This window comes from Kogia breviceps, chromosome 18 (genome assembly GCF_026419965.1).
Source record: "Kogia breviceps isolate mKogBre1 chromosome 18, mKogBre1 haplotype 1, whole genome shotgun sequence".
Lineage (NCBI taxonomy): Eukaryota > Metazoa > Chordata > Mammalia > Artiodactyla > Physeteridae > Kogia > Kogia breviceps.
In genome coordinates, this window is record NC_081327.1 from 12,775,746 (window position 1) to 12,803,716 (window position 27,971).

General features: G+C 46.4%; 1 protein-coding gene across 1 annotated transcript; it reads right to left on the reverse strand.

Annotated features, from left to right (window-relative positions):
• Positions 1 to 983: 983 nt before the first annotated feature.
• Positions 984 to 27,551, reverse strand: SPINT2 (serine peptidase inhibitor, Kunitz type 2). Its single transcript, XM_059045080.2, has 7 exons — positions 26,699 to 27,551; positions 9,035 to 9,205; positions 5,492 to 5,545; positions 4,110 to 4,163; positions 3,380 to 3,541; positions 2,995 to 3,030; positions 984 to 1,664 (listed from the first exon to the last, which is right to left on the reverse strand). Exons 1-7 carry the CDS (start codon positions 26,802 to 26,804, stop codon positions 1,498 to 1,500), a joined length of 750 nt encoding a protein of 249 aa, XP_058901063.1. The 5' UTR covers positions 26,805 to 27,551; the 3' UTR covers positions 984 to 1,497.
• Between the last annotated feature and the right edge of the window lie 420 nt (positions 27,552 to 27,971).

Sequence of the window (27,971 nt, forward strand, 5' to 3'; positions counted from 1 at the left end):
AGAGGCCACAGCAGTGAGAGGCCCGCGTACCGCTAAAAAAAAATTTTAAAAATTTTTTAAAAATTAAAAATAAATTAAAAAATACTTTAAATGCTAACCATCATCTGACAACGCAGGGTTGCCACAAACCTTCAATTGGTAAAAAAAAAAAACCAAAAACCGAAAAAACAAATAAAAAACCCTGCAGTATCTGCGAAGTGCAATAAAAGGAGGTATGTCTGTATACAATGTGGCCTTTTGGCCCGAAGGGATTTCTGTGAAGGGTCGAAGAAAGGAGGGCTTATTGTCTTTTTGTTCCAATTTATTTTTAAATAAATTTAAAAAAAAACCATGGATGCCACAGTGGGTCATTAAAAAAAAAAAAAAGTGTGGTATGACCAAAATTTTTTTTAAGATTTTTTCCCTTTTTGTTTTTAATTAATTTTTTATTTATTTTATTTGGCTGTGTTGGGTCTTCGTTGCTGCATGCGGGCTTTCTCTAGTTGCGGTGAGCAGGGGATACTCTTTGTTGCGGTGCGCAGGCTTCTCATTGGGGTGGCTTCTCTTGTTGCGGAGCACGGGCTCTAGGTATGCAGGCTTTGGTAGTTGTGGCTCACGGGCTCTAGAGAGCAGGCTCAGTAGTTGTGACACATGGGCTTAGCTGCTCCACAGCATGTGGGATCTTCCCGGACCAGGGATCAACAAACCTGTGTCCCCTGCATTGGCAGGCGGATTTTTAACCACTGCGCCACCAGGGAAGTCCCTAAGACCGAAATTTTTAAAAAGTGAAATAGAATAAGAAAATATCAGAGCTTACCACAGGTGGTAAGGCTAAGTATTGTTTGGTGAAACTTTATGGGCACTCAGTTGAAATGTAAGATGTATTTCATTCAAGAAGATCTGAAAGATACTATTTTTTTAAGGAATCTGTTTCTAGAATGGGACATCTCATGTAGTGTCCCGTGGTAACTTTGGTAAGAGTTTAAATTAGCAGTCCCACAAAGAAAAAAAGCACGTACTGAAATTTATTTTAAAAGGGAAGCCCGTTTTTATTAAACTTGTACATTTTACTTTCTTCCTTTCAGAATCCTAATTTTAAAAACTTATGTTTCTGCTTACTTAAAAAAAAAACAGAAAACAAACAAAGGAAACTATTAAAACATCACTTTTGTGATGGGAAAGGAGGCAACAGGATTCAACATAAGCTAAGAAAACTATACCTGCAGCAAAGAAATAAATCGAAGAGGAACCGACTCCGATCTAGGGCTAGACCATCTGCAACGTGCACAGCCCTTCACTAAGAGAATTTCCAAAGCAAACCCATCCCGGGAGACCAGGGAGCAGCCCTCCTACCTTCTGGATTAACAAACAAGCCAAAAGCCCTAATGGTCGCGCAAATACAAACAAATCACTCTATTTGAAAAAGCACACACGCGTTCGACACTTGTCTCTCCTCCCTTCATAGATTCTCTTCATTAACAGGGTGTTGAGGAGGGCAGCCCCTTGGCGACAGGGCATTCACAGGACGTAAGTGTTCTTTACCAGGTGCTCCTTGTCGTCCCCAGAGCTCCAGACAGTACGGAGGGTGCGCTCCTGGCTCCTCCGCGCCACCCTTATCAGGCAGACCACGGAGGCTCCCAGCAAGAGGAACAGGACCATCACGAACAGCCCTGCCAGGACCACCACTGTGGATGAGAGAGAGGCCTCAGAACCAGCAGGACGAGGCCGGCTATAGCCAGAGTGTCCATGTGGGCTCGGGAGGAGGACCAGCAGCCCTTGGGCCAGACGTCCCCCCACCCCAACCCAGAAGGCTCTGGAGAACTGACACTGTTTGACAGGAAGTCCTCAAGGAGTCCCTACAGTCTTGAGAATTAGGTTCCTGAGAAAAGGAGGTGCTATGCTATGTGCACACAGACAAGAGTGGCTACTTGTGTTCCTCCTTTTTGAACAAAAAATCCCCACTTCAACTCTGTACTACCCTGCCACCTCTCTGGGGCAATCTGTACAGGAAAAGCACACATCTCTGGTGTGTGTGTACAAACACCCCCCTCCCTTCCCCCAACCAGCTACAGAGAAAGATGTGGCCCTGCAGTTGGCTGGGGTGGCTGCCTGTGGAAAGAGGGAAGGGCAGAGGCATGGGTATATTCAGAGCAGGGCTGGGAGGGGACACTCATGCTCCTAACTGCCCAGGTAAATTTAATAGTGGTTGCCCCACTGCAGTCCCACTGGTCAGTTAAGATGCTTTTTCTTCAGGTGGGGCTCCACCTAAGGAATGTGGCCTCCTGTGGCAGCTACCCGGCTCCCTCTCCCCACTTGGCTGCAGAATTGGACAGGGTCAATTCACTCTCCATCTCCAACCCTCCAGATCCCTATGCCTGGCAAACCAGGTTCCAGCTTCATTTCTCTTCTAAAGCAGAGCAGACACACAGGTCAGGCCTGGACTCCTTAACAGGGAAACAGGTGGAAAGAGGCCAAACCAGTGTGGCAGGTGTTTTGTGCAAACACTACCATCCATGATTCAGGCTCAGAATCAGAAACAAAAGCTAGAGGAGGCCTAGCATCCTTGTCAGACCAGACTGCTTGGGGACAACAGCACCGGCTGGGGCCATGCTCCACCCACACATGGCAAGGGCTTTCCATCCTCCTTTGTTATCACCCATGACTAACTCTGTACACCCCATGGCAGTGAAGTTCCCCCGCCAAACCTGGAGTTAGTCCCAGGCCTGCATGCAGCAGATCCCACACACCTAAAACAGTAGGATGTGTCCCCCAGTCACCCCCAGGCTGCCTAGGCAGAGACGGCCTCACTCCTAACCCGTTTATGTACACTGTACAATGGGACAAACATCCACCACATGTTCCAAGCTGCCTGGCCATTCTCGTGCAGAAACAAGACCTTCTAACAAAACGATGTTTACAGTGAAGGATGATGTGTACGAGACAACATGAGCCTGCAAAAAACACAGCTGAGCTTAGTCAAGGCAGGCAGGTAGAGGGGGGCAAGAGGCCATTTACCTTTAGTGCGGGGCAGGGCAGGATACAACTGCTTGCCTGGAAGAAAACACACAACCCTGAGGTCAGCTTTCAGCCCTCCTCCCCTCACAGCTGCAGCCACCCGAGGATTCCCCTCAGCCCTGGGCCTTCACGCTCTTTCTGAGAGACTTCTTCCAGCTCTTCTGAGACCTTGCCACCCCGGTAGGGATCTAGGACACATGTACCCAATAGCTGGGGCCAAAGCCCACCCCTTCCCACCAGGGAGCCAGAGAAGACTAAGGGCAGAGTCCAAATGACAGCATTTCCAAGGCCTTCATTTTAGGGATGAGGAAAGGGACTGGTGTCCTCTCAGGAGGGTTCATCTGCCCATGGTTGTTTCTTGGATTTAGGAGTTAGGCAGACTCACCGAAGCAGCGCTGCATGCACTCCTCCTTGGAGAGGTAGCTGTTTTTATTGCCCCGGCATCCGCCGTAGATGAAGTTATCACAAGAGTTCTTCTCGGCATTAAAGTACCAGCGTGGGAAGGATGCGCGGCAAGGCCCGGTGATGGCCTTGGCGGTGCAGTGTTCTGGGAGTGAGACAGCCCAAGGGATACAAATTAGCAGGGCCCAGGAAAGGTGAATGGAGCTAGAATGTTCCCAAGCAGTCATATGGCTGCCAGCCAATGGGGAAAACATCTCTCTGTTAAAAGAAACTTGGCCATTACAGACGTGGCCATTCTAGCCCACATTTTCAGATATCTTTCTCTTTATGGCCAGACCACACTGTTACAGAGGTTATTCTATGTCAGTCACTGTTGTAGGCTCTACATGTGTTCACTTGGTCTCTGAACCTTCAGAGAGGTCTGAACTAGGTCCCTCATTTCATAGTCAGGGACTCTGAGGCAGAGCTACAGTATCCCGCCCACAGCACACAGCTGGTGGGAGGCAGAGCCTGCATGCCATGCTGCCTCTCAAGCAAAGCTTCCCAAGGGCGTGCTGTGGCACACCCTGCTTCCTGGTGTCCCAGGGCATCCTCATGCCTCCTAACACCTGGGAAAGGTTGGGAAGCCCTGCTCTACAATACCCTTAATGGAAATCCTCAAGTGTGTCTCAATTCCCAATTAAGTAAGAAAACATGTTTTTTAAAAGTTATACCTTCATAGTTGAAATTATCACTGGACAGGTCATCAGAATCCTGCCTTCTGGGAACTGAAACACAAAACATCCATGTCAGGCAGGCTGGAATGGACACAGGACACATTGCCTAGCTGGGGCTGAGTCTAAAAGGGCTCACTGAGGGAGCGTAGACACTCTGGCACCTGTAAGGGAGTGGAGCCCCCCTCTGTGGGCAGCTTTGCTCCATCACCTCCCAGTCCTAATGGGCTCTATGGCACACACAGAATGAATGCTGGATGGGGAAGCCTGCCTGTCACCTCAGGGGTTACTATGGAAACTAATCCTAGCCACAATTTCTGGGGTGATGAGGAAGACCAGAGGTGTCCACTCTCTGACAAGGGAGGAGGGTCCCTTATTCTCTTGGGGGAATTTTCTTCTGAAACAGGACAGAAACCAGAGTTATGATGCCAGTGCCCCATGGCTCTGGATGACCTTGCAGAGGCCAGCTTGGGAATAAGCAATGAAGCCAGGCAAAGCAATGGTCAGGACAGTCACAGGATTCCTAGCCTAGCAAAACTGGAAAGTGACTTTAACCTAACTCTCAGCATTCTGCAAACCCACTGAACTAATAAATGCTCACTCTCATGTGGGTGCTGATGTCAGAGTCAAAGGACCAGAATCAAAACTGCAACCAGTGTGTAGCCAGTGGCTGACTGGGGGCCATCCTCAAATGGGGTACGGGCGGACTCCCTCCCTCCACAGCAGGTCTCGCCCAGCAGAACCCACTGCCTGGGGACTGGCCTTTGGGAAAGCTGGACTGGACTTACTAGTGCATCTGAACCACTCACCCCCGGCTCCTGATGCAGAGTCCTTTAAGCATAAAGGAGGAATGGGGCAGCTGCTGTCAGCACTACAAAGCAAGCTAACACAAAGCTCCAGATCAAGGACTGCAGTGGGAATGGCGGTGGGGGTGGCAGAAGACAGAGGACTCTTAGCGCAGGGAGGGAGATGGACAGCGAGGACGACAAGGAGCAAAGGAGATACAGCAAGCAAGGAGGTGGGGTAGGGCAGTGAAGACAGCAAGAAGGCTGAGGCCAGGGGACTTGAAGCCAGCCCAAAGTGGGGGAAGGGGCCTGAGCTACATGCAGCAGTAGCCACAATCCCTTATCCCCCAGGAGGAAGCTGAGGTCAGCCAGGAAGCACTGTAGAATCCCTCAGTCCTCTTGTCTGCTGAACTCCCCAGCGGAAGGATGCTGGCCAGGAGCCAGAAGCTGGCAGCCCAGGCAGAGCCCCTGTTCGCCAGTTCTGAGTAAACAGAACCAGGAGGTGGAAGCCCTTGTACAATGCCCAAATACAAATGTCCTTTCACATTACCCATCTGGATGGCCCTCATTCCACCCTGGGTCTTTTTAAGAACCTACCACTTGGGGCAGAGGAATCTGCTCCATTCCTGGACAGATCATCGATGGTGTTTACTACAAGAGGACAAATAAACAGCACAGTGAGAAAGTGTACCTCCAAGATTGCCTGGTGAAACAAAACAAGCTGTATCCCTGAGGAGGCTTGATCCTGTGTGCCTCTCACAGCGACTCCCATTTCTCCTTTACGTGGGCCCTTCAGTGCACATGCTGGACCACAAACCTGCCAGAACTTGGAAAATAAGGAACCAAGACTGCCTTTGTGGGTTAAATTTTAAGATCAACCAGCTGGGAATCAGAGCAAAGACGTGTGAAATGACATTATAAAAAGACAGAATGGCTTCCAGGGCCAAATAACCTGTTGAACTGTATTAACTCACCCACTGAATTAAAAAAGTGAAGGGCGTGGGACTTCCCTGGTGGCACAGTGGATAAGACTATGCGCTCCTGGGGCTTCCCTGATGGCGCAGTGAGAATCTGCCTGCCGATGCAGGGGACACAGGTTCGTGCCTGGTCTGGGAAGAACCCACATGCCGTGGAGTGACTAGGCCCGTGAGTCACGGCCGCTGAGCCTGTGCGTGCGGAGTCTGTTCTCTGCAACGGGAGAGGCCACAACAGTGAGAGGCCCATGTACCACAAAAAAAAAAAAAAAAAAAGACTATGCGCTCCCCAGTGTTTAAGAACCTGCCTGCCAATGCAGGGGACACAGTTTCGAGCCCTGGTCCGGGAAGATCCCACATGCCATGGAGCAACTAAGCCCGTGCACCACAATTACTGAGCCTGTGCTCTAGAGCCCATGAACCACAACTACTGAGCCCACGTGCCACAACTACTGAAGCCCGTGTGCCTAGAGCCCGTGCTCCACAACAAAGAGAAGCCACTGCAATGAGAAGCCCATGCATGGCAATTAAGAGTAGCCCCCGCTCACCACAACTAGAGAAAGCCCATGCAGCAATGAAGACCCAATGCAGCCAAAAATAAATAAATAAGTAAATAAATAAATTTATTAAAAAAAAAAAAAGATGCAGGTGTGTTTAAAAAAAAAAAAAAAAAAAAAAAAAAAAAAAAAAAAAAAGACTATGCGCTCCCAATGCAGGGGGCCTGGGTTCAATCCCTGGTCAGGGAACTAGATCCCACATGCATGCCACAACTAAGAATTCGCAGGCTGCAACTAAGAGTTCACATGCCACAAGTAAGGAGCCCACGTGCCGCAACTAAGAAACCCACCTGCCGCAGCTAAGAAGCCTGCCTGTTGCAACTAAGCCCACGTGCCACAACGAAGACCCAGGACAACCAAATAAATAAATAAACAAATATTTTTTAAAAAGTGAAGGGTGTGCTCAGCACCGTGAATGTACTTCATGCTACTAAACTGTGCACTTAAAAATGGTTAAATGCTAAATTTTACGTTATGTATATATATATATATATATTTTTTTTTGTTTGTTTGTTTTGGCGGTACGTGGGCCTTTCACTGCTGTGGCCTCTCCCGTTGCGGAGCACAGGCTCCAGACGCGCAGGCTCAGCAGCCATGGCTCACGTGCCCAGCCGCTCCGTGGCATGTGGGATCTTCCCGGACAGGGGCACAAACCCATGTCCCCTGCATCGGCAGGTGGACTCTCAACCACTGCACCACCAGGGAAGCCCTACGTTATGTATATTTTATCTTGCACACACACAAAGCTAAGAGGGTGTGTGGAAGTGCAAAAAAGGCAGGGTCCAGGACGGAGGAACCCTCCCTTGTGCAGAGGCGTGGGGCTGGCCTAACCTGATGCCGTTACACATTCCCATCACAAACCAGCTCCCCCACTTCTGACTCTCCCCTCATCAAGCAATGTTCTGGGAATTTCGCTGAGAGGTTTGCCTACACAGACTAAGGGTACAGGCACAGGAATAGAAGTGTCTGGTCCCTTTGGTGGTTCTGGTTCTCATTATAATTAATCAATTAATTAATTAATTAATTAACTGGCATTCTCATTATCATTTGGCTCCCCACAGAGCTTGCCTGCCTGGGAGAAAATATGCTGGCAAAGAGAACGCCTCAGTAGCTGTGCAGTGCAGCCACGCTCGGGTGCCAGCAAATGAGCTTTCCGGCACCTCAAGGCTGGGGCCAGACTCTGGCTTGATCTCTAGGAAGATAGCTATCTGCCTTCTCCCAGCAAAACACCACACCCTGTGGCTCCTTGCAGAGACATCCCGCCTTCATGCCCACTGTCCACTGCCTATGTTCTTAAAACTTAACTTTCCCCCGAGAAACCAAGGAGTAACCAGACGGCATGTACATTTGCCACTGTCAACTCTTGATCAGAAAAGGTAGCAAAAAACATTTCCCCTTAATTCCTTCCCTGACACTGGATCACAGCTGATGGTGGAAAACCACACAAAATAAATGGTATTTTTCTCCATCACCATCTGGTAAGGTTGCCAGTTGCCCCCCCACCCCCGCCCCCAAAATGAGGAATTCATCTGTACGATCCAAAAATAATAATATCAGCCACCTCGGCTCTCCAAACACTTGTTGAGCGCCTGCCGGGCACTGAGCACACAAAGATCAGTAAAATGTTCCTCAAGGCACTCAGTCACTGCTGGGCTTGTGTGTCTGCCCATTATGTTTTAAACCTCAGTTCACAGCCAAGACCACTGTTGTCTTCCTCTCTTTACACACAACTTTAATAAGCTTATCTGATTTCTGAATGCAGAGTTCAAAGTCAAGAGAGATTACAGCCAGTGTGGTGAGCACTGAGGGCACCAGCACATTCTGACACAGAATCATAATCCAGAGCCCAAACACTGACACCAAGCTGTCAGGAAAGGATGCAAGAAGTCCCGTAACATTGTTAAGGAAATTGCCAATGAAAATCTTTGACAGTTTGGCTGGCCCAATCCTCGGGTCTCTGGAACACCTAGGAAGGATCAGGCCCCAGAGGGCCAATATCACACTGCCATCAGGTCTCAAGGAGTCTCTCGAGGCTCCGTTCAGAGCCAGTACACACTGTTGTGGGGCTTTAGATTTTTATTTACACTGGGAGGCTCTCAGGTTCAACATTATCTTGATTCCACAGAATCCCTCACGAAGGCTGAGAGAAGGATGGATTCCAGAAGTATGTTCTAGTTTTAACTTGATTCATAACTTGGCTGGCTGGGTGAGCTTCTCAAGTCATTTGTCCCAAAGGTAAAAATAACCCAAATGCCCAGGAAGCAAGGGGGGCAGCCCGTCTGGGTAGACCTGGAGGACTCTGCTCATACCAGGGCTGGCGTGGGACCTGCTCTCAGTAGTGGGAGAAGGGAAGTTGGGGAGAAGACACAGTCATGTCACCCCTCCCCTGGCTCCAGTCTGCGGCCTACTCTCCCCTTTCTGGGAAGAGGATGGAGGTTACCGCTGTGAAACCACCGTGTGGGCGACCTTCACACTGTGCCTGTTTCTTCTGCTATTAGAAACGTTTCCCAGTTTCAGCAGTGAAGAACTAGCAAAGAGCAAAAGGCAGCTATGTCCCAACTAATAAAGTGTCTCTAGATAATAAAACTTCCCCAACAGCACTGTCTTACCTGTGACACCAGCACACTTTGCAAGACACTCCTCCTTGGTCATGTAATTATTGTCATTCCCTCCACAGCCTCCATACACAAACTGCTGGCAGGATCCATCAGTGACATTGTACCACCACTTAGGGATGGAGGCCCGGCATTTTCCCACACTCTTCGAAACTCGGCAAAAATCTAAAACACAACCAACCAGAGACCAGTTAGCTTGGCAGGGCAATTCTGGCAAGACAGAACATGCACAGACCTGCAGGAGAAGGCCCACAGCTTTCCAGAGCCCCAAGAGAACCAGAGCCTTAAGTTTCAGCAAAGTTCCTCTGTGAGCTGTTTCTGAAGTGTCGCCATCAGGCCTACCTAGTGATTCCTTCTTTGTATAGGAAGGCATCATCTAACGACAAAGACTCCAACCCACCAGTCTGAACTGAATTTCAGTTGCGTGTTGATTTTGTCCCTGCCATATCAAACACACACACATCCAGTATAGGAGGACTTTCAAAGGCAAAAAACCAGACTGCAGGATCCTTCTGGATATGTGCCCGTCTCACTGGGCCAAGGGGAGCTTAGCACTGAAAGGCCAGAGCTGGGACTTCCCTGGAGGCTCAGTGGTTAAGGATCTACCTACCAATGCAGGGGACATGGGTTCGAGCCCTGGTCTGGGAAGATCCCACATGCCACAGAGCAACTAAGCCTGTGCACCACAACTACCGAGCCTGCGCTCTACAGCCCATGAGCCACAACTACTGAGCCCATGTGCCACAACTACTGAGCCCACGAGCCACAACTACTGAAGCCCACACACCTAGAGCCCGTGATCCACAACAAAGAGAAGCCAGGACAATGAGAAGCCTGTGCGCCACAACAAAGAGTAGCCCCCGCTCACTGCAACTACAGAAAGCCTGCACGCACCAACGAAGACCCAAAGCAGCCAAAAAATAATTAATTAACTAATTAATTAATTTTTTAAAAAAGAAAGAAAGAAAGCCCAGAGCTGGCAATGCACAGTCAGGAAGGAAACGCACGGCCTGGTGCTCTTAGCGCCCCACAGAAGGACCTTTCCTAACTTTTCCTGTCTACTCTGCCAGGATAGGCCACTTCATAGTCAAATTACCACAGAGCCTCAGAAAGAAGCTCCCTAATGTTAGTTCCCCCAACTGCCAACCTTCCAGAGACAACTCAGATCACTCCTCTGCTTCAGCGCTTATGATGGCTCCCCCATCTGAGCACACCAAGATGGGCCTGGGTTACAAGGTGTCCTAAAACCTGGCCACACTCTAGTACAAGGAAAACAGAAAAATGTTATAATTGCAACCAGATACATCTGCCTGCAGAAGGCCTAGAAATCTGCTCTCTCTTAAAAAGGGACAGATAAACAAGTGCTGGAGGTATCACCTACACTAGAATGAGACTTTCTCCTGGAGGAATCAGGAGGATTGAAAGCAACTTGGAAAGGGAGTAACCTGACCATGTGATTCAACGTGTGCTCTGCACCACCATATCACCCCCTCCTGGGATCACGAGTCCACATCACCTCTCCCTACACCCTGGCCTCCTACATCTCTGCCTTCTGGCATAAGGGCATTCCACCCTGCCCTGGGCCTAGCACAGGGTGCTTCATAAACATCTCAAATATAAACATCCCAAGGCCCAAAACTTGGTTATATGCTGTCATTTACTCCTCCCTAGTTGTTTGCATGTTTGCTAGGTTTACCTCACCAATTAGGGGATGCCTTTCAAAAGCACAGAGGGCAGGATTTGTGCTTCTCTTGAATTTCCCAAAATACATCACAACGATGGGCAAGAAACCAAATGTTCCACAAAACATCTATCTATGGACAAAAAAGGTTGGTACTATGCAAAACAAAACACCCCAAGAAACTCACACACACACACCAAAAAATCACAGGTAACTAGTACAGCAGAAAAAGCATACTCTGAAGTAAAAAAAAAAATGCTGTTAATTTGCAAGCAACCATCAATGAAATCACCAGTTAAAGTACCTTATCTGGGGACCTCCTTGGTGGCGCAGTGGATAAGACTCCACGCTCCCCATGCAGGGGGCCCGGATTTGACTAGATCCCACATGCATGCCTCAACTAAGAGTTTGCATGCCACAACTAAGGAGCCCACCTGCTGCAACTAAGGAGTCCATGAGCCTCAACTAAGACCCAGTGCAACCAAAAAAAAAAGTACCTTATCTGGATACTTCATATGAATGGAATCATATGATATGTTCAGAAAAGGCAAATCAATAGAGACAGGAAGTGTTTGCCTGGTGTTGGAGGTGTGGAGCAGAGAGTGACTGCAAATGGGCACAGGGATGGATCTTTTGGGGCTGATGGAAATGTTCTAAAATTGGATTGGGGGTATGGTTGTACAATTCTGTAAATGTACCAAAAGTCATTGGGTTGTATACTTAAAACAAGTGATTTTATGGTATATAAGTACTTTATTAAATCAGTTTTTTAAAAAAATAGGCCCAGGCACCTTTTGTCCATATAAAACATCAACCAGAACCAGCTAGGTGTGCACCTGGAACAGGTACTTTTGACAATGTGCAAAGGTCACAAAACAAACGCAATCAACAAGGTCCAGGGAAGACACGGAAGGAGAAGAGTTCTTTGGTATATATTTCTGCCCAATCCACATGGCTGTCAAATGCCAGAGGCAGCACTGCTAAAAACAAGACACGATGGAGAGGACCCACAGGATCCACTTATGATCCAAAACTGAAAACAACATCAAGGCGAGAGCACCCCACTGCTGCCGAGGCTTGGCAACAGCCTATCCAATGCCCTGCCAAGCTGAGAGCCCTGGGGATCATTGACTGCTTTGTGTCCTTGCTTCCTGAGCAGCTTCAGGTACAATCTTTTAAACAAAAACCCTGAGGGAGGAACTGTACACTTTAAATGGGTCAAATGTACAGAATGTGAATTATGTCTCAATTGAAACAAACACCTGAGAGGGGCCAAACAAAGCTCAAGCCAGCCAGGCGGGAACTGCCAGACACCACAGCAGAGAATGCAGCAGGGCGAACACAGTATAAAGGGTGAGAATTTGGTGGCTTTTCATAAGCAAGGGTGCCAGATACATTCTGTGCAGGTATAGAAGCCTGAGGGTGCATAAAGAGGAAGAGGGAAAAGCTTATCTAGGGATGGAGAGCAGTTACCTTGGTGAAGTAAACACTGCACAGAATCTGGCCCTCATCTTTGTAGGCTCAGACAGGCACTCTTAGTGCCCCAGAGCTGATGAGGTACAGGGATGCTGAACTTGCTAACAAAGCGCACAGGATACTGAGAAAATAACCGTCCAGCAGGGTGGATGTGTACCAACATACCACCTCGGATAGCAAGCTGAAATGGAGCAGGTGACTTGGAGTCACAATAAGGAAGTTTTCCGTAGGATTCCTGTGAACTTACTCTCTACTGGGATCTACCAGGCAGACTAGAGGCTTGCAGCAGACAGCTCAGGAAGCGCTTAGGTCAAGAGAGCACAGTCAAGGTCTGCCTCTGCAACACTTACTTTTTTGACTTCCACCACTGACCAATGCCTCTTCCTGACTGCACCATTCTTTCTGTAGATGTGATGATTCCTTCATTACAAATTTTGTGGGCCTGAGAGGCTATTCTGTGTCAGATCGCTGCTCATATCTGCTGTCAATGATCACACATTGATCTCATAGTTTAAGTTTCAGAAGCAGTCTTATTTTCAGGTTCCTTGGGTAGGGTAGGAGGGGATGGGGGTGACTTCATTTTTGTCCCAGGAGAATTTAGAAATGTCTCTTTATTAGGAGAGAACCTGGACTAAAAACACAGTATATCTGAAAAGATAGAATGCTGACAATTGTTGAAGCTGAGTGATGGTCTATGGGCACTCATAAAACTGTTTTCACTCCTTTGTGTACATTTGAAAATTCCTATAATAAAAAGAGAAGCTAATCTCTTTCTTTTGTTTTTATCTTTTTTTAATTGGGGTAAAAGCTGATCTCTTTTTAAAATAAATTTGATTAGAGTAAAAGAGCTCTAAGGAGCAGATTAGTTGGCCAAAGCTAGGTTCAATTAAGATGAAAATTAACCACACACTTACTGTGTCAAGACAGAGTCCCTTCTCTGAGTATGGAGGATCCTTGTCAAATGGAGAAAAGTCTCATTTTGTCACATGCTTTTACTAACTAAACTGCTTTAAAGCTTCCATCATATACATTTTTACTCTCTAGGCTTAAGGAAGTAATCTCATGAAAAAGGATTTTGTTTTTGTTTGCTTGCTTGGTTTGTTTTAAGGAGAGAATGTTCCTTTAGGAAACAAAGGCCACATGTTCTTCACCTCACTCCAAATAACATCAGTGCATTTTCTCTTTTGTTGTTCTCCAAAAAGCTTGTACAAAAAGCCAGAAATACTTTAGTATGTAAGATGACTTCCATGACTTATCATCTTCCTTAAAAAAAACTTCCAAAAAGTCGAAATACTATACTTTGGTAGACCCAGCTTAAAATCAAAATGAACCAAAATGCAGAGCATGACTTATTTCTTGACACCCCGTTTCACTGCCTTCACTAAGCTTCATGCCAGGCACATTCTATGCACGATTTCTAACAGTCACAATAAAACTGTGACTCATGCAGTAACACCCCCACCCCTGCCCTTTACAAAGCAGAACACTGAGGCTTTGGGTAGGTTAAGCTAAGCAAGCAGCAGAGCTGGATATGAATTCAAATTGGTCTGATCAGAGAGCGCAGGCACAAACAAAACGACCCCTTGGATGGAAAGAAAGAAAAAAACCACTATAGTGACAGGCAGTGGGAAAAACATGAAACTGAAGTTGCCTAAAAGCCAAAACATTCCTCAAGGCTTCATCACAACTGTAGGGCTCACTAAGGCCAGGCCCTCTGCTAGGCCTGTTTATGGTGACACTCAATGACAGGGTCACAGATAGCACCATACCAAAGAACTGGCCAAGGCTGAGGGGGCCACGGTTGGACAGTTTTCAGGAAGTTATTCCTTAATAAATAACTGTTTTTATTAAGAGATGACAAAATGATATACTGGTCTCAGAATAGTTTTGGAAAACAATCATGAAAAATATGTTTCAAGTTCTATTTCTGTGCTCACAAATGCTAGTGCAAAATTAAATACGTTCTGTAAGTTTTCAAAACAGAATAACAGGGAAAAGCTGAAGGGTACCAAATTTGGGTACACTTGCTTCAGAATATGGAAAAATGGAATTCCTGCCTTTAGGAAACAGTAACGTTCTCTTGGAAAAGTATTAAAAATGGTTAAAATCACACATTATCTGACATATGAAGCTAAATTACAAAACCCTGGCAGGCATTTTCAACATTGGCTATCACAAAATTGCCAAACAGACTGGTCTTTGTCATAGAAAACAGGTTTCTCTGGTTCTGAAGTCGCCTGAGATTTTTAAAAAATTTTTAAAATTTATTTATTTATTTTTGGCTGCATTGGGTCTTCATTGCTGTGCACAGGCATTCTCTAGTTGAGGCAAGCGGGGGCTACTCTTCATTGCAGTGTGCACACTTCTCATTGCGGTGGCTTCTCTTGTTGCGGAGCTCGGGCTCTAAGGTGCGTGGGCTTCAGTAGCTGTGGTTCGCGGGCTCTAGAGCGCAGGCTCAGTAGTTGTGGTGCACAGGCTTAGTTGCTCTGGAGCATGTGAGATCTTCCCGGACCAGGGATCAAACCCGTGTCCCCGGCATTGGCAGGGGGATTCTTTTTTTTTTTTTTTTTTTTTTGGCGTTACGCAGGCCTCTCACTGCTGCGGCCTCTCCCGTTGCGGAGCACAGGCTCCGGACGTGCAGGCTCAGCGGCCATGGCTCACGGGCCCAGCCGCTCCGCGGCGTGTGGGATCTTCCCGGACCGGGGCACAAACCCATGTCCCCTGCATCGGCAGGCGGACTCTCAACCACGGCTCCACCAGGGAAGTCCCTTGATACACTTTTTTACTCCCGTGGATGCTATAAACTGAAGAACACCAACTTCTTGCCTCACTGTATATAATAAGAAAGCCCTGGATCACCTCACAAGCTTGCAGCCATTCATAAAATGGTCCTTCTCCTCCCCCCATCTGTCTTCTCTAGAGCGAAGGTCAGTAAACTTTTTTTATGATGGGCCAAATAGTAAATACAGGCAGAATAGTGTGAAATCATGCAGAGCAATGGGAACAATTATAATGGTTCCGTGACCTTTAAAATGAAAAACTGTGGGCTATAAATGTATAGAATAAATGTATAGAATAATAAAAATAAAATAAAATGAATATTTATTTAGTACACTATAAGTCAAAACATTAGAAACTTGAGAATTGGGGCTTCCTTGGTGGCGCAGTGGTTAAGAATCCGCCTGCTAATGCAGGGGACACGGGTTCGATCCCTGGTCCCTGGTCCGGGAAGATCCCACATGCCACGGAGCAACTGTGCGCCACAACTACTGAAGACTGCACACCTAGAGCCCGCGCTCCGCAACAAGAGAAGCCACTGCAATGAGAAGCCCGCGCACTGCAACAAAGAGTAGCCCCCACTCACCGCAACTAGAGAAAGCCTGTGCGCAGCAACAGACCCAACACAGCCAAAAATAAATAAAGAAAGAAAGAAACTTGAGAATCGAAGTGTTTCATCTTCTTTGTAAATAAATAAGTCACCAAGAGTATTCTGAACAGTGCTTGTGAAGGTCTTTACTCATATAACTCATGATACAGAGCAAGCATCTTTTCAGTTCACCTTAGTTAAGTGTCACACCTCTTTCTAGGTTTGGATCAGCTTCCAACATTTTATCCTTTGCTCTTTCAATGACACAAAATTGCTGAGAGTTGCTTGACTTTTCGTGGAAGTTTCTGCCAGCATTACTTCCACTGGATCATCCTTTTTTTGTCACAACTACTTTCCTCATTTCTGTCGGTAAGCTCCTCTGGCTGCATATCAGGTCTCAAATGGCAAGCAGTGTCAACATTCCCACAGTTAACTCATTCTTCTATCACTCCATTTATGTTCAATTGGAATTTCACTTCCAGCGTTATCACTTTTTCTCTTTGCTACACTTTCGTGTTTTTTTGGCCAACTTCCTCTAGTGATTGTAAACTGTCACATATACTGGGAAACAAGCAACACAACTACATGCTTTGCTGTGTATGAACTGAGTAACAGATGTGCAGTGACCAATCACTATGCATATGTGTAATTTACACAGTGATTTGTGACTGAAGAGCTAGTAGCTGAAACTTGTTCTGTACCCAAGTACTCACAGTTAATATATTGTAGTAAGTGAAATCTGTGCATGTTGAAAACTGTGCAAAGCAAGGACTGCCTTTCTTTCAAGCTTCATGGGGTCACCTGGCCTAACTATTCAACTCTGTCATGGTAGCATGAAAGCAGCCTAAGGCAATATGTAAATGAACAACCATGGCTCTCATTCCAATAAAAATTTATTTCATATAATTTTTACACCTTAATATATTCTTTTGATTTTTTTCAACTATTAAAAAAATGCAAAAGCCACACTTGGCATGTAGGCCATACGTAGGCAGTGACTACAAGCTGCAGTTTGCCAATCACTTCTTTAGAGACTGTTGCTAAAAACACCCTGCTCAGATTTTCCACACCCTCCACCCCCTGTCATGTCATAGAACTCAGCACATCCTACAGGTGTGGTCAGATGCTATCACATAGACTCCTAGGGCTCACATTTCTATGACAACACTGACCACGCCTTCCTCAGGTTAATCCTTTGCCAAAAATGCTGCAGCACACCCTTCCATCACTAAAAACAGCTCTACTCTTTTCATTAAAGCCACTTAGAATTCTAAGGATAATGGCCAAAGGGAAATGATTTGCTACAATAAGCCTCAGACATCTGAAAATACTATTTTATACAAAAAAATAGGAGAGAATACAGTTCACTCCTCAGTATCAAAAAGCAAACAAGGAAGAATCAATTAATTCAAGAGTTTCAAAGAACACGGGCAACTATTACCACATCCACAAAGGGCTTGGTGCGCACAGACCTACAACAGCTGAAAATTCACCACCAGAACACCCTGTTCGTGCTAGTGAAATAACTTGTGAGACATCCGCATAATTGAATACTCAGAGCTGTTTAAAAATAGACAACTACGTATGTGCTGGTATAGAAAAGTGTCTGAGAGAAAAAAAGCAAAAGAATGGTTTAAATATTATGATTCCTTTTTAAATTTTTAATTTAGATATGAATCTATCTACCTTTAGGGAAAGAGACTAAAGGAGGGAGAAGCTTTTCCAGTTTTTCTTTTCCATCTGTATCTTTTCGTACAATTTGAGTATTCTAACTTTGTGAATGCATTACTTTATTTTCTTTAAGGGTTTTATCTGGAGAGTGGATCATAGTCATCCCTTTTGTTTGCTTAAATTTTTCATGGTAAATAAAACTGAATGTACTAAATTCCCTAGTATCTTGAACAGTAGTAAGCAACAAGTGTTTGGTGAATAGCTAATATATGTAAATAGGGCAATCACATAATTTATCCTCCAGATCAAGAAACTTTTCAGAGTGAAAAGGGGTATTCTTAATAGTTACCGTGGGAAACACAGTGGCATAAATTGGAACCCTCTAAGGTAAACTGAGCTGAGTAGCCATCCCACATAGAAGGCACCCACTGGGAATGTAGTCCTTGACCTCCAGGGGTTTACAATTAAGTTAGAGCCACAAGACTGGCTTGGATAGAAGAAGAAAAAGAAAATCACACAAGGTAAAATATTAGTCACACCCTAAATTCAAAGGGCTTGTAAGCTACCCAAGGTACAAAGGAAATGAGCAAAGGCTCTGGTATAGGGAAATGACACAATAAGGAAGAGTCACTCGGCAAAAGTGTGTAGGACAGATGAGAGGACAGGGCCTGTAGGAAGCTGTTCTGGTAAAGGACCAGTGTGTGCAGGAATTCCTGGCTACCTCTTACTAGCCCACTGTTTTGGGGTGGGGGTGGGAGGCAGCTTTCCTAACCTCCCTGCACACCCATTTCCTCACTCATAATAAGGGAACAATAATACATGCAACAAAAATGTATAAACCTCTCAATAAAGCTGGAAAATGTATAAACCCAGTATTCTTCAATTTGGCAAGCCCCATATTCTCTGATTTAGGCCTGGCTAATCAAAAAAAAGTACAGATTTTAGAGGCTTAGAGTATCTAAATCAGACTCTTGGGAGGCTTAGGAAAATAAGGCAAAGCTCTGATTACAGACCTATCGTATCTGTGACATAATGAGAAATATGTATTTGGTCTCTCCCCACCTGCCCTTCCTGATACAGAGCTCCTCAAACCCTTGTAATTTCCTGAGAGCTGGAGCATGTTCTATTCTAATATTTGTTCTTTGACCCACATTTCTGACACAAGAACTAAAACCCTGGCAATCTCTGGAGTAGTACGATTGTCTTTTTGTATGCCAATGAGATGACAGTGGCTGGGGGAGCCCTAGAAAGCTTCAGGATGGGGGCTGGGGGAATTCCCTGGCGGTCCAGCAGTTAGGACTCCTCACTTTAACTGCAGAGGGCCAGGGTTCAATCCCTGGTTAGGGAACTAAGATCCCACAAGTCTTGTGGCACAGCCAAAAAAAAAGGATGGGGGCTGGTTGCCAGAAAAACCAAGGCAAGATTAAAGGGTTGGAACTTTCAGCCCCACCCCCTATTCTCCGGGGAGGGGAGAGGGGTGGAATATTGAGTTAATAATCAATCATGCCTATGTGACGAAGCTTCCATAAAATACCCCAACCGAAGGGGTTAGGAGAGCCTCTGTGTTGGTGAACACATCCATATTCCAAAAGGGTGGCTCACCCCAAATTCCACAAGGACAGAAGCTCCTACACTGAGGACCCTTCCAGACCTCTGTCTTCATTTAGCTGTTCATTTGTATCCTTTATAATAAACTGGTAAACGTGTTACCCTGAGTTCTGTGAGCCACTCTAGCAAATTGGATCCGAGGGGGTCATGGCAACCCTTGATTTATAGCAGGCTAGTGAAAATGACAGGGGACAACCTCAGACTTTGACTGGTATTTGCAGGGCGGACAGGGAGTCTTGTGAGACTGAGCCCTTAACCTACAGGATCTATGCTCACTCCCTGCGGTTTCAGAATTGAGTTAAACTGCCAAACACCCAATCCGTGTCTGCTGAGAACTGCTTGATGTGGAAAATCCCAAACATCTTGTATCAGAAATATTCTCTGTAGTAAACAGGAGAGTTTCCTCTTTACAATTCCTTCAGGTTACGGTGAAAGCTGAGAATGTTAGCAGAGAACTAACTTGAGGACATTATAAATACAACTCAGCCCAAGTTGAAGTGAAGGCCTCTCTGTGTGATTTGTACCCATTCTGGATCTACTTAGTATAAAAATGTTTTTTGACAAGTCTGTTAGCAATAAGTCCCATTTTGTGACACCTAGACTTTTGTTTCCTGCTGTGGAATGCACCATTTATTAATCTTGAGGCTATCTTGACCATGGCCTGTCTGGGAAAGGGCATTTGTTCAATGTAATTTTAATTCACTGGTGAGTAATAAAATGGGGAGATTCAGCGGGCTTTCCCTCCATAGGTCCCATTGAGTTAAATTCTGTGGACTTGCAGATGCATTTCTTAAAAACAATTCAAATGGAAGGGACTTCTTTGACACAGGGACCAATCATTAAGAGTGCTGTGAAAATTAAAGGAGTTTTTTACTCCATTATAAGAGCTTAAAACATTTGGCACAAAGCTTTGAATAAGTAGTAGATATTATATTTTTATGAAGACCAGACTACTGTAGGAACAGTGGGAATGAAGATAAAGAGTAGGATGACACATTTCACTAGTAAGTCCAACTGAATGTGGTGACTGACAGGATAGAGGGGATATGGAAAACCAAAGTACAAACTCAAGTCAGTGAGTTGATCAAACCAGCTCAACCATCACTCCTTCCCTTTGTTTTTCTGCTGTGCAACCACCTGCCAGGCCTGAAGACACAGAATTCCTTATCTTCACCTACAGTAAGACAATGGCAGACTGTCACACAGATCAAAGTCACGCAACACTACAGTACCAGGAGATTAAGAGGTCAGAGACAAGAAAATAAGAGAAATTATACCTTGGTTACCCATTTGGACTTCAAGTTATCTTTTCACCAAGGAATGAGAGAATATTAAAGTTCTGTGTGAGTGAAGAGGTACTGAATACGAGGGAGGCAGATATTCAAGGCTGCTTTAATTCTACTGACATTTATTTTACAATCAGTCTTATTTAGCTGGATCTATAAATCCAGCTATTTTGGTTAGTTGGATAGGTTCTACATACTTGAGGGCTTCTGTTTCTAGTACAGAAAGCTACTAACTACCCACGTCCACTAGGTTCGGGTGCCTGGAAGTTGTCATTATTAGGATAAGTAATTCAGAAACGTTAAAATAACCCCTAGGTATTTATGAGGAAAGAACATTTACAATGACAAATCCAACTTAAATTATAAGGCTCATAAAATCTTGTTGTTTTAGATGTATAATCTTGGCATTTTAGATATAAAATATTTAGATATAAAGGTTCACATTCCATAAACTATCAGCACAATGCAAACCACCACTCCTACCGTCACCTCATACTCATCACTCAAGCAGGACTATAAATTCTACCTTACTTAAATTCATAACTAGAATCACAGTGTTCCATCTGAATTATTTGTAATGAAGGGCTTCCCTGGTGGTGCAGTGGTTAGGAATCCACTTGCCAGTGCAGGGGCACGGGTTCAAGCCCTGGTCCAAGAAGATCCCACATGCCATGGAGCAACTAAGCCCGTGCACCACAACTACTGAGCCTGTGCTCTAGAGCCTGTGAGGTACAACTACTGAGCCGCGTACCACAACTACCGAAGCCTGTGCGCCTAGAGCCCGTGTTCCGCAACGAGAGAAGCCACCGCAATGAGAAGCCCACTCACCGCAACTAGAGAAAGCCCACAGGCAGCAACAAACACCCAACGCAGCCAAAAAAAACTCCACAAATTTTAGAAAAAGGTCCTAAATGTTAAAAAAAAAAAAAAAAATTGTAAGGAAACAGTAATTTCAAAGCCTTTCATGTGTTAATTCACATTCAGGGGTTCTTAACCTTTTTTGAAACATGGACCATTTTCAGAAACAGATTACAGCTAACAGACCCTCTACCTAGAGCAATGTTTCTCAACCTTTTTTTCCATTATCACCCCACCCCAGGAGCCTTTGTAGACATGTTTTTCCTAAGAACCACACTAAATTTCAATACCACAGACATATATCTATCTATGTAGCCCTTTGAAAGGTCAAAAACTATTATAATATCTAATATTATTTCATCCCCACCTCCACCCCAAACATGCCCTAGACTCTACATGACTGACCCTGGAATAAACACGGACAAAGTACCACATATGAACTCAGGAACTTCAGATTACGGGGCTTCTGAAGCCAGGGACCCTGGACCCCATTGGTGAGATCCATCTCAAACACTTGCCCTCATTTCTAAAATGGCTTTCCAATAATGAAAAATGTACTTCAAATAAACTTCAAAGTAACTAATTCCAAAGTTCATGGGCCTCAGCATCCAAGTTCCAGCACTCCTTCATAAGTTTTCAAAAAGGTCTTGTCAGAAACAAGTGAAATGACATTTGTGACCAGGATCACACAAGGACATCCATAATCCATACACTAATGCTTCTGGGGTCATTTGCAAATTCCTCATAGTCATGTGACCAATGGGCCACCAAGGCCTCTTTGGGGTAAGTCATTTCAGTGTGACCCCCTTCAGGGTTCTCTCCTGCCTCACATGAATCACAAGCTACCTCATCCCTTATTTGGCCTGTCAGTCTCAGGACATGGCAAACAGAGGTTTGGCTGCCTGGCCAACTACCTGAAAACAAGCCTGAATGTTGCAAATGACTCTGGGGATAGGTAAAATGAGAAGCAGGTTTGGGGCTGGCTTTCTCTGTTACAGGCTGACTTCTCAAATACTGACCAGGGCAAAGGAATGTTTCTGGTGGTAAGGGTCCACTTTCCCTCAGTGGACCTATAGGAAAGCCCCTCAATGTTCTTTAGGTATAGTCACCATTTGAGCCTCAAAGGCCATGTTTTTAGTACTAAGCACACCAAACCTTACCTTACTTTTTTCTATTTTTTAAATTGAAGTATAGCTGATCTACAATGTTTCAGGTATACAACAAAAGTGATTATATATATATATGATTATATATATATATATACTGTTTTTCAGATTCTTGTCCATTATAGGTTATTACAAGATACTGAATATAGTTCCCTGTGATATACAGTAGGTCCTTGTTTATTTTATATATAGTAGTGTGTATCTGTTAACCCCAAATTCCTAATTTACCCCTCCCCCCACCTTACTTTTCTTTATAGTACTCATCACCGAATTATCTATTCATTGTTCATTTATTTATTGTATTATCTTCTTCTCATTACAATGTAACTGCCATGGATTGGGGCGGGAGGGTGTCATCTGTTTCATTCAGTGCTTTGTTTCCAGAGCCTAAAACTCTGCCTGGCACTTGGCAGGTGTTCAATAAATATGTGCTGAATAAATGTTTCAAACTGTCCTGCAACTAAACTGTCTTGCCTGCAAGTTAAATAAGTGCCTCTTCTGTGAAGGACAAGAATACTACAAGATGCTACTTTGAAGAACTCCCAGCTGATCACCCACACCAGCTGCACTTTCCCTCTTATCTGTCATCTTCTCTTTGACTACTCAGTTTACAACTACCCATGGGGGTGAGAAGAAAAAGGAGTGGTGACTAATAACATGCTTCTTGGAGATTTACTGGAAAGTTCACTCTTTCAGTCAAAGTTCTGGGGAAACTAATTAATCGAAGAGGTTGATGCACATGGAAGATCACTTCAAAGTGTGGTGGAGGCTCTCACGTGAATGCTGCTGCACTTGTCTCCAGTGGAAATTCCCAAGAACAATCAACAAAGGGCTATGAGCGAAGGAACCATTAACACAAGTTCTGATGCCCAAGGAACCATTAACACAAGTTCTGATGCATAAGTTATTGGCAGCAGGAACTACACTTAACTAACCACTCCTAAAAGGAATTTTTGAGGTTCTATTCTGATAAGGAATATATTATCTGCCCTTGTATTGATCAAAATTATATATTTAGGGCCACTCCAAATACCAGGACTTATCATCCGAGAAGACATTAAAAAATCATGCACATTTGTGGCCACCTGATAAGGGGTGTTCCCTAACAATAACACACATACACACACACACTGCACTGTACAATTTATAAGTAGCTATTATGTTTTATCTACCTTTGTTTCCTAAATGGGGCATACTCTTAACATGGGAGTCACAACTCTAATGCTTAGAAGATACAGGGCAGGCCAAATGAATAAATACAGGCTGAGAAAGACAGTCTTCTTTGTCCTTCCCAAAAGAAGCACTTGGTACCACCCCATGGGTGCTATGTGGGAACACTGGACTGGCACTGCCAGATCTTCATATTTTTCAGGCAAAGCCAAAAATAAAAATATTTCATAAAAAATTCTCAATCCTAGAAACTGTACAAGTCTCATAAAGCCTGTTTGAGGCCTTCTGGGTACAGCCAGTTTATAATCTCTACGTGCTTCCATGCAGACTGGCACTCTCCCTGAATGCTACGAACACCTGAACACCCACAGAAGTATCATCTTTCCCCCACCTCCATCTGCAAAGGTCTGGAGTCAGGACACTCTGCCAAGCCTCCAAATGTCCACTATATCCCACACCCCTTCCTATCTGCCTTCCACCACCCAGTGCCTCACCAACATTGTCAGTCTCGAGACCATGTGACACTCCTATAACTTGCTTATCACCACATCAGCCCCAGACTCCAGTTACCCTTCATCACCATACATCCTGTTTTGTCAGCATCTCCCTTCCCCCAACTCCTGGAGTCTCTGATACTCATGGCCTATCTTAAGCAAAATCTCTCATTTCTTCAATCTCTTCTCTGAACATTCTTGTAACTTTCTTACTCTAACTGAACCCAGCTCTCCCCTGAGGATATAGCTTCTCTTGTGCCCTTCCAAGAGGGCACTGCTTCTACACCATTCTCCCTCCACCCTCAACACCCAGTTATGAATCTCATCATCAGAGTAAATCGTATCCCACCTGTGGGTCATCTGCTGATCCAGGTCACTACTCTCACTTCTCCATGATTTTAGCTCCTGGCTCACTGTCACTCCCACTGCTGCTCCTAGCATCATTCTTGGTGATTTCCATACCCAGATAGGCGATCCTCCAACCATCCTGGCCTCTTGGTTCCTAGACCTCCTCTCCTTCAGTGATCTTGCCCTCCCTGCAGCCGCTCCCTCCCATGGTCACACCTAGACCTTGTCTCAATAATTGCAGCCTCTTCAGAACCTCAGTTTCATGCATCTTCCTCACTGCCCACTGTATCCTAGCTTCCTAGTTCAGTCCCTTCAAAATCTCAACTCCAACAATCCACTGGCCCTACCTCCTTTCCACTACCCCTCAGCCCCCTCATGTCTTCACACAGATCATTATGATCACCCCCTTACACACATTCACTACACACACACACACCCACCTCCACCATACTCATCTGGAGGTACCTGTGCAGCTGTGTGTGGCTGGAGAAACACCTCACTCTTAATGGATGACCTTGCTTCCTGAGAAAAATCAAAGCAATCAGAAGGGGGTGGAGGGATAAAAACTACCTCCTGCCTCAAATTAAGCTGTTGAAACCTTTCATACAAATAGAACTTCAGATAAGCAAGGGCATTAGTTCACCCAGCCAGATAGGAGTACTTCTGAAAGGTCAGTAGGTCCAGCCAGCTGCAACAGCTGGGGAAGCCACTGGGAACAAACAGAAAAGGCCTCTGCAGCCCGACCTGGCTTTATCAATTACTACTGTGTGACCTTAGGCAAGATCTGTAACTTCATCACCACTGCAAGGCTGTTTCAAGCATTAAGTAATGCACAAGAGCTCAAAGAAAGCAATAGATGTTAGCCCCAAATTCAGTTTTGATAAAATCCCAGGCCAGGTAACTGGAAGGTATATCCTAACATAATTAATTCCTCTAAAAAAGTCCAGAAGGGCTGACAAATTCTAGTTCAGACCACAAGAATGATCAACACCTGCATTCCTAATTCCCTGGAGCTAAGTCTCTCCCCACTGGCTCTTAACACTACTCACCACCCCCCAACTCAATTTTTCCTCTCTGCCTCAGGCATAGGGAAATTAAGAGTCTTCAGAAGCCACCAAAGGCGATGACCTGGTGCACATACATCTGCTTTCCTTCTTTCAATCCAAGATGCTGGCCTATAAAGCTACCTGGCTCCTGCCTATTTTCCCCACTTGGCATCCTCCTCCAATCCCCCACCTGGCATCCTTCTCCAATCCCCCACCTCCCCCACCCAACACACACCTGCTCTAGTCACGCTGTCATCTCTTTTCCTCCAATACCACCAAGCTTGCTCCAGCCTCAAGGCCTTTGTACTCCACTACTTCCAATTGGATCCTGAAGCCTCTGTGTCGCTGCCACTTGCTCATTCTTCATGTTAGACCTCAGCCGTCACTGTCCTCAGAGACCTCCCCTGACAACCAGAGCTGAAGTGGCCCCCATCATTCATCCCTGTTTGTCTACTTCACCCCGTTCAATTACGTCTTAGTAATTTAATACTGTGGTGAGTGCTCTTTATTTGAATGTTTACTCCCTGTCTCTGTCCATGCCACTAGAATATAAGCTCTCTAAGTGCAGAGACCTGGCTTTGTCTGAGTCACAACTGCTATCACTGCTGCCAGCACTTCCCCTGACACATAACAGGGGCTCAATAACTTCTGCTGAACCAACGAATTTTTCTTTCAAGATATCTATTTTCAAAGCCTCCTTGTGGCTGTCTGAAGCAGTAAGGTTAGACCGACACTCGCTCAGAAAGACCTTTCAGGCCAAACTTCCAGAGAGTTTAGAGGTTTAAATTGAGCCTTACCCTCCACCAACCTCTAAGGACCAGGCCAAGAAATTCAGGCCCAGCTTCTCAATGCCAATATTCTTCTTATACCAAGAGGCTCCCCCCCTTGCACCCTGACAAAGTTTTTTCCCCCCCAACACTTTTGCTTTTCTTTTCCTTCCTTTGGATATCACTGAGAAACACCCTTCTTCTTGGAGCCACTCTGCTGCAACTGAACCAGAAAGGTTTCTCAGGAGGCTGCTGTCCAATATCCAAAAAGGTGGGGGTGAGGGCTTCTTCGCTGAGGCCAAAACGGCCACCAGGTCACCGAATCCAAGCCCCACCCGCTGCGGCTGGCCTCCCTGGGCGTTCTTGGAACTTTTCTCTGCCAGGAAGAGGTTGGTCTTCTGTTCGGCCCCTCACCTCCTTCCTGCCACAGGAAGGGGCACTGCCACTCTTCTTGGTCAACAGCGCTAGTCTCCTCCCTCATTCACAGGAAACTTTTCCCAGCCCGGGCTCCTCCGCCTGTCCTCACTCCCAAGGGCTCCCAAACCTCTTTCCCAAGGTTCAGTCTAGCTACACACCCTGAGCTTCACCAAGTCGCCCCCAACTTCCTCCCCCGCCAATTCCTCCTCAGACCCCCACTTACCCCCTCGACCCTGCCCCTAACACCCCGCCTTCGGCCTCTCGGCCCACCACAGCTCCCAGGAAACCCGCCCGGGCCCTCACCGTGGACGCCACGTTCTCCGTCGGCCGCCTCAGCCCCGGAGAGGAGCAGCGATGCCAGCAGGGCGAGGAGCGCCCAGTACAGCCTCGGCCCACACAGCTGCGCCATGACGGGCTCCACCGGTCCGCCCAGGCTAGGCCTCGAGCTGCCCGCCGTTGGGGTCTCGCGATCAGGTGCGGGAAGACCCTTGCCGCGCACGCGCACTGGAGCGCGTCGCGTTCAGGTGCGCGCGTGCCCTCGCCACACGGGAAGTCTCCGGGAAGCACCTTTCTCGGTCCTTTGGTGTGCGGACACTCTGCCTCCTGCGCCCACGATGCTTTAGTTCGCTCCTCGCTTGCCCCGGACTCCCCCCACCCTTCAGAACCCTGCCACACACCCAAGACGCTCCGTGGGCGCCAGAGATAATGGCGGCTGCCTCGAAGCTGCTACCGAAGGTGGAAGGCCAGGGAAGGGGCGGGGCGCACCTGGCGAGGTGGGACGCGTTAGAGCGCAGGCGCAGGGGGCAGGCACCTGAGCGGCCGTCCTCCTCCCAGGGCGCACCTGGGCCCGCCCCTGGCAGTGGGGTAAAGGGGCGGGACTTGCGTTGGCTCCGCCCCGGTGGGACCTAGCCCAGGGGCCGGCGCTCGCAGGTTGAACCTCGGGGCTCCGGCTGCCGTTGCGCGTGGGTTTGCTGACCACGTCCGAGCGCCTTCGCTCTTGGATTGGGCCTCTGGGTGGGAGGAGAGGTCGCAGACGTGCTCATACTGGAAACCTGTGGTTTTTGCCCATCTTGCTTCAGCCTTACGTTGAGGGCGAGGGGTTTATTCTTCCTAAATTCCAAAGTTCACTGAGCGCCTACCCAGAGGTGACCACGCCAGAGTGGTCCCTGCATCACCAGACAGGAACAGCCCAGCGCAGTGATGACAGAAGCATAGGGCAGAGTGATTATGGATGAGACGGCGCAAGCACAGGCTGAGTGATCAGGGGCTGCGTGGTGGAAGACCTGGGAGCCCAGACAAGTTACCCATTCAGCCTGAGAGAGGGCCAGGAAGGGCTCCCAGAGAAGGTCATAGACCCATGAATGAACAAGAGCCCCAGACCCTGCCTCCACAGTTCCTAGTACTTAGATGAAGACAGATGATTGACCAGAGAAGTATAGGTGTCAGGGCTGTGATGGGGAAGCACGGGCAGAGTAATCAGACCTGAAAGGAGGAAAACCCAGAAGAGGCATCCGACCAGCTTCCGGGCCAAGGGGGGGCTTCCTGGAAGAGCGATATATGAGTTGAATCTCGAAAA

Excerpts from the sequence above, each read along its gene's own strand:
- SPINT2 (XM_059045080.2), bottom strand. The coding sequence starts at position 26,804 with ATGGCGCAGCTGTGTGGGCCGAGGCTGTACTGGGCGCTCCTCGCCCTG. Across the intron at positions 3,542-4,109 it reads TGATAATTTCAACTATGAAG|AACACTGCACCGCCAAGGCC; the intron begins GTATAACTTTTA and ends TCTCACTCCCAG. Across the intron at positions 3,031-3,379 it reads GTGCATGCAGCGCTGCTTCG|GCAAGCAGTTGTATCCTGCC; the intron begins GTGAGTCTGCCT and ends GTTTTCTTCCAG.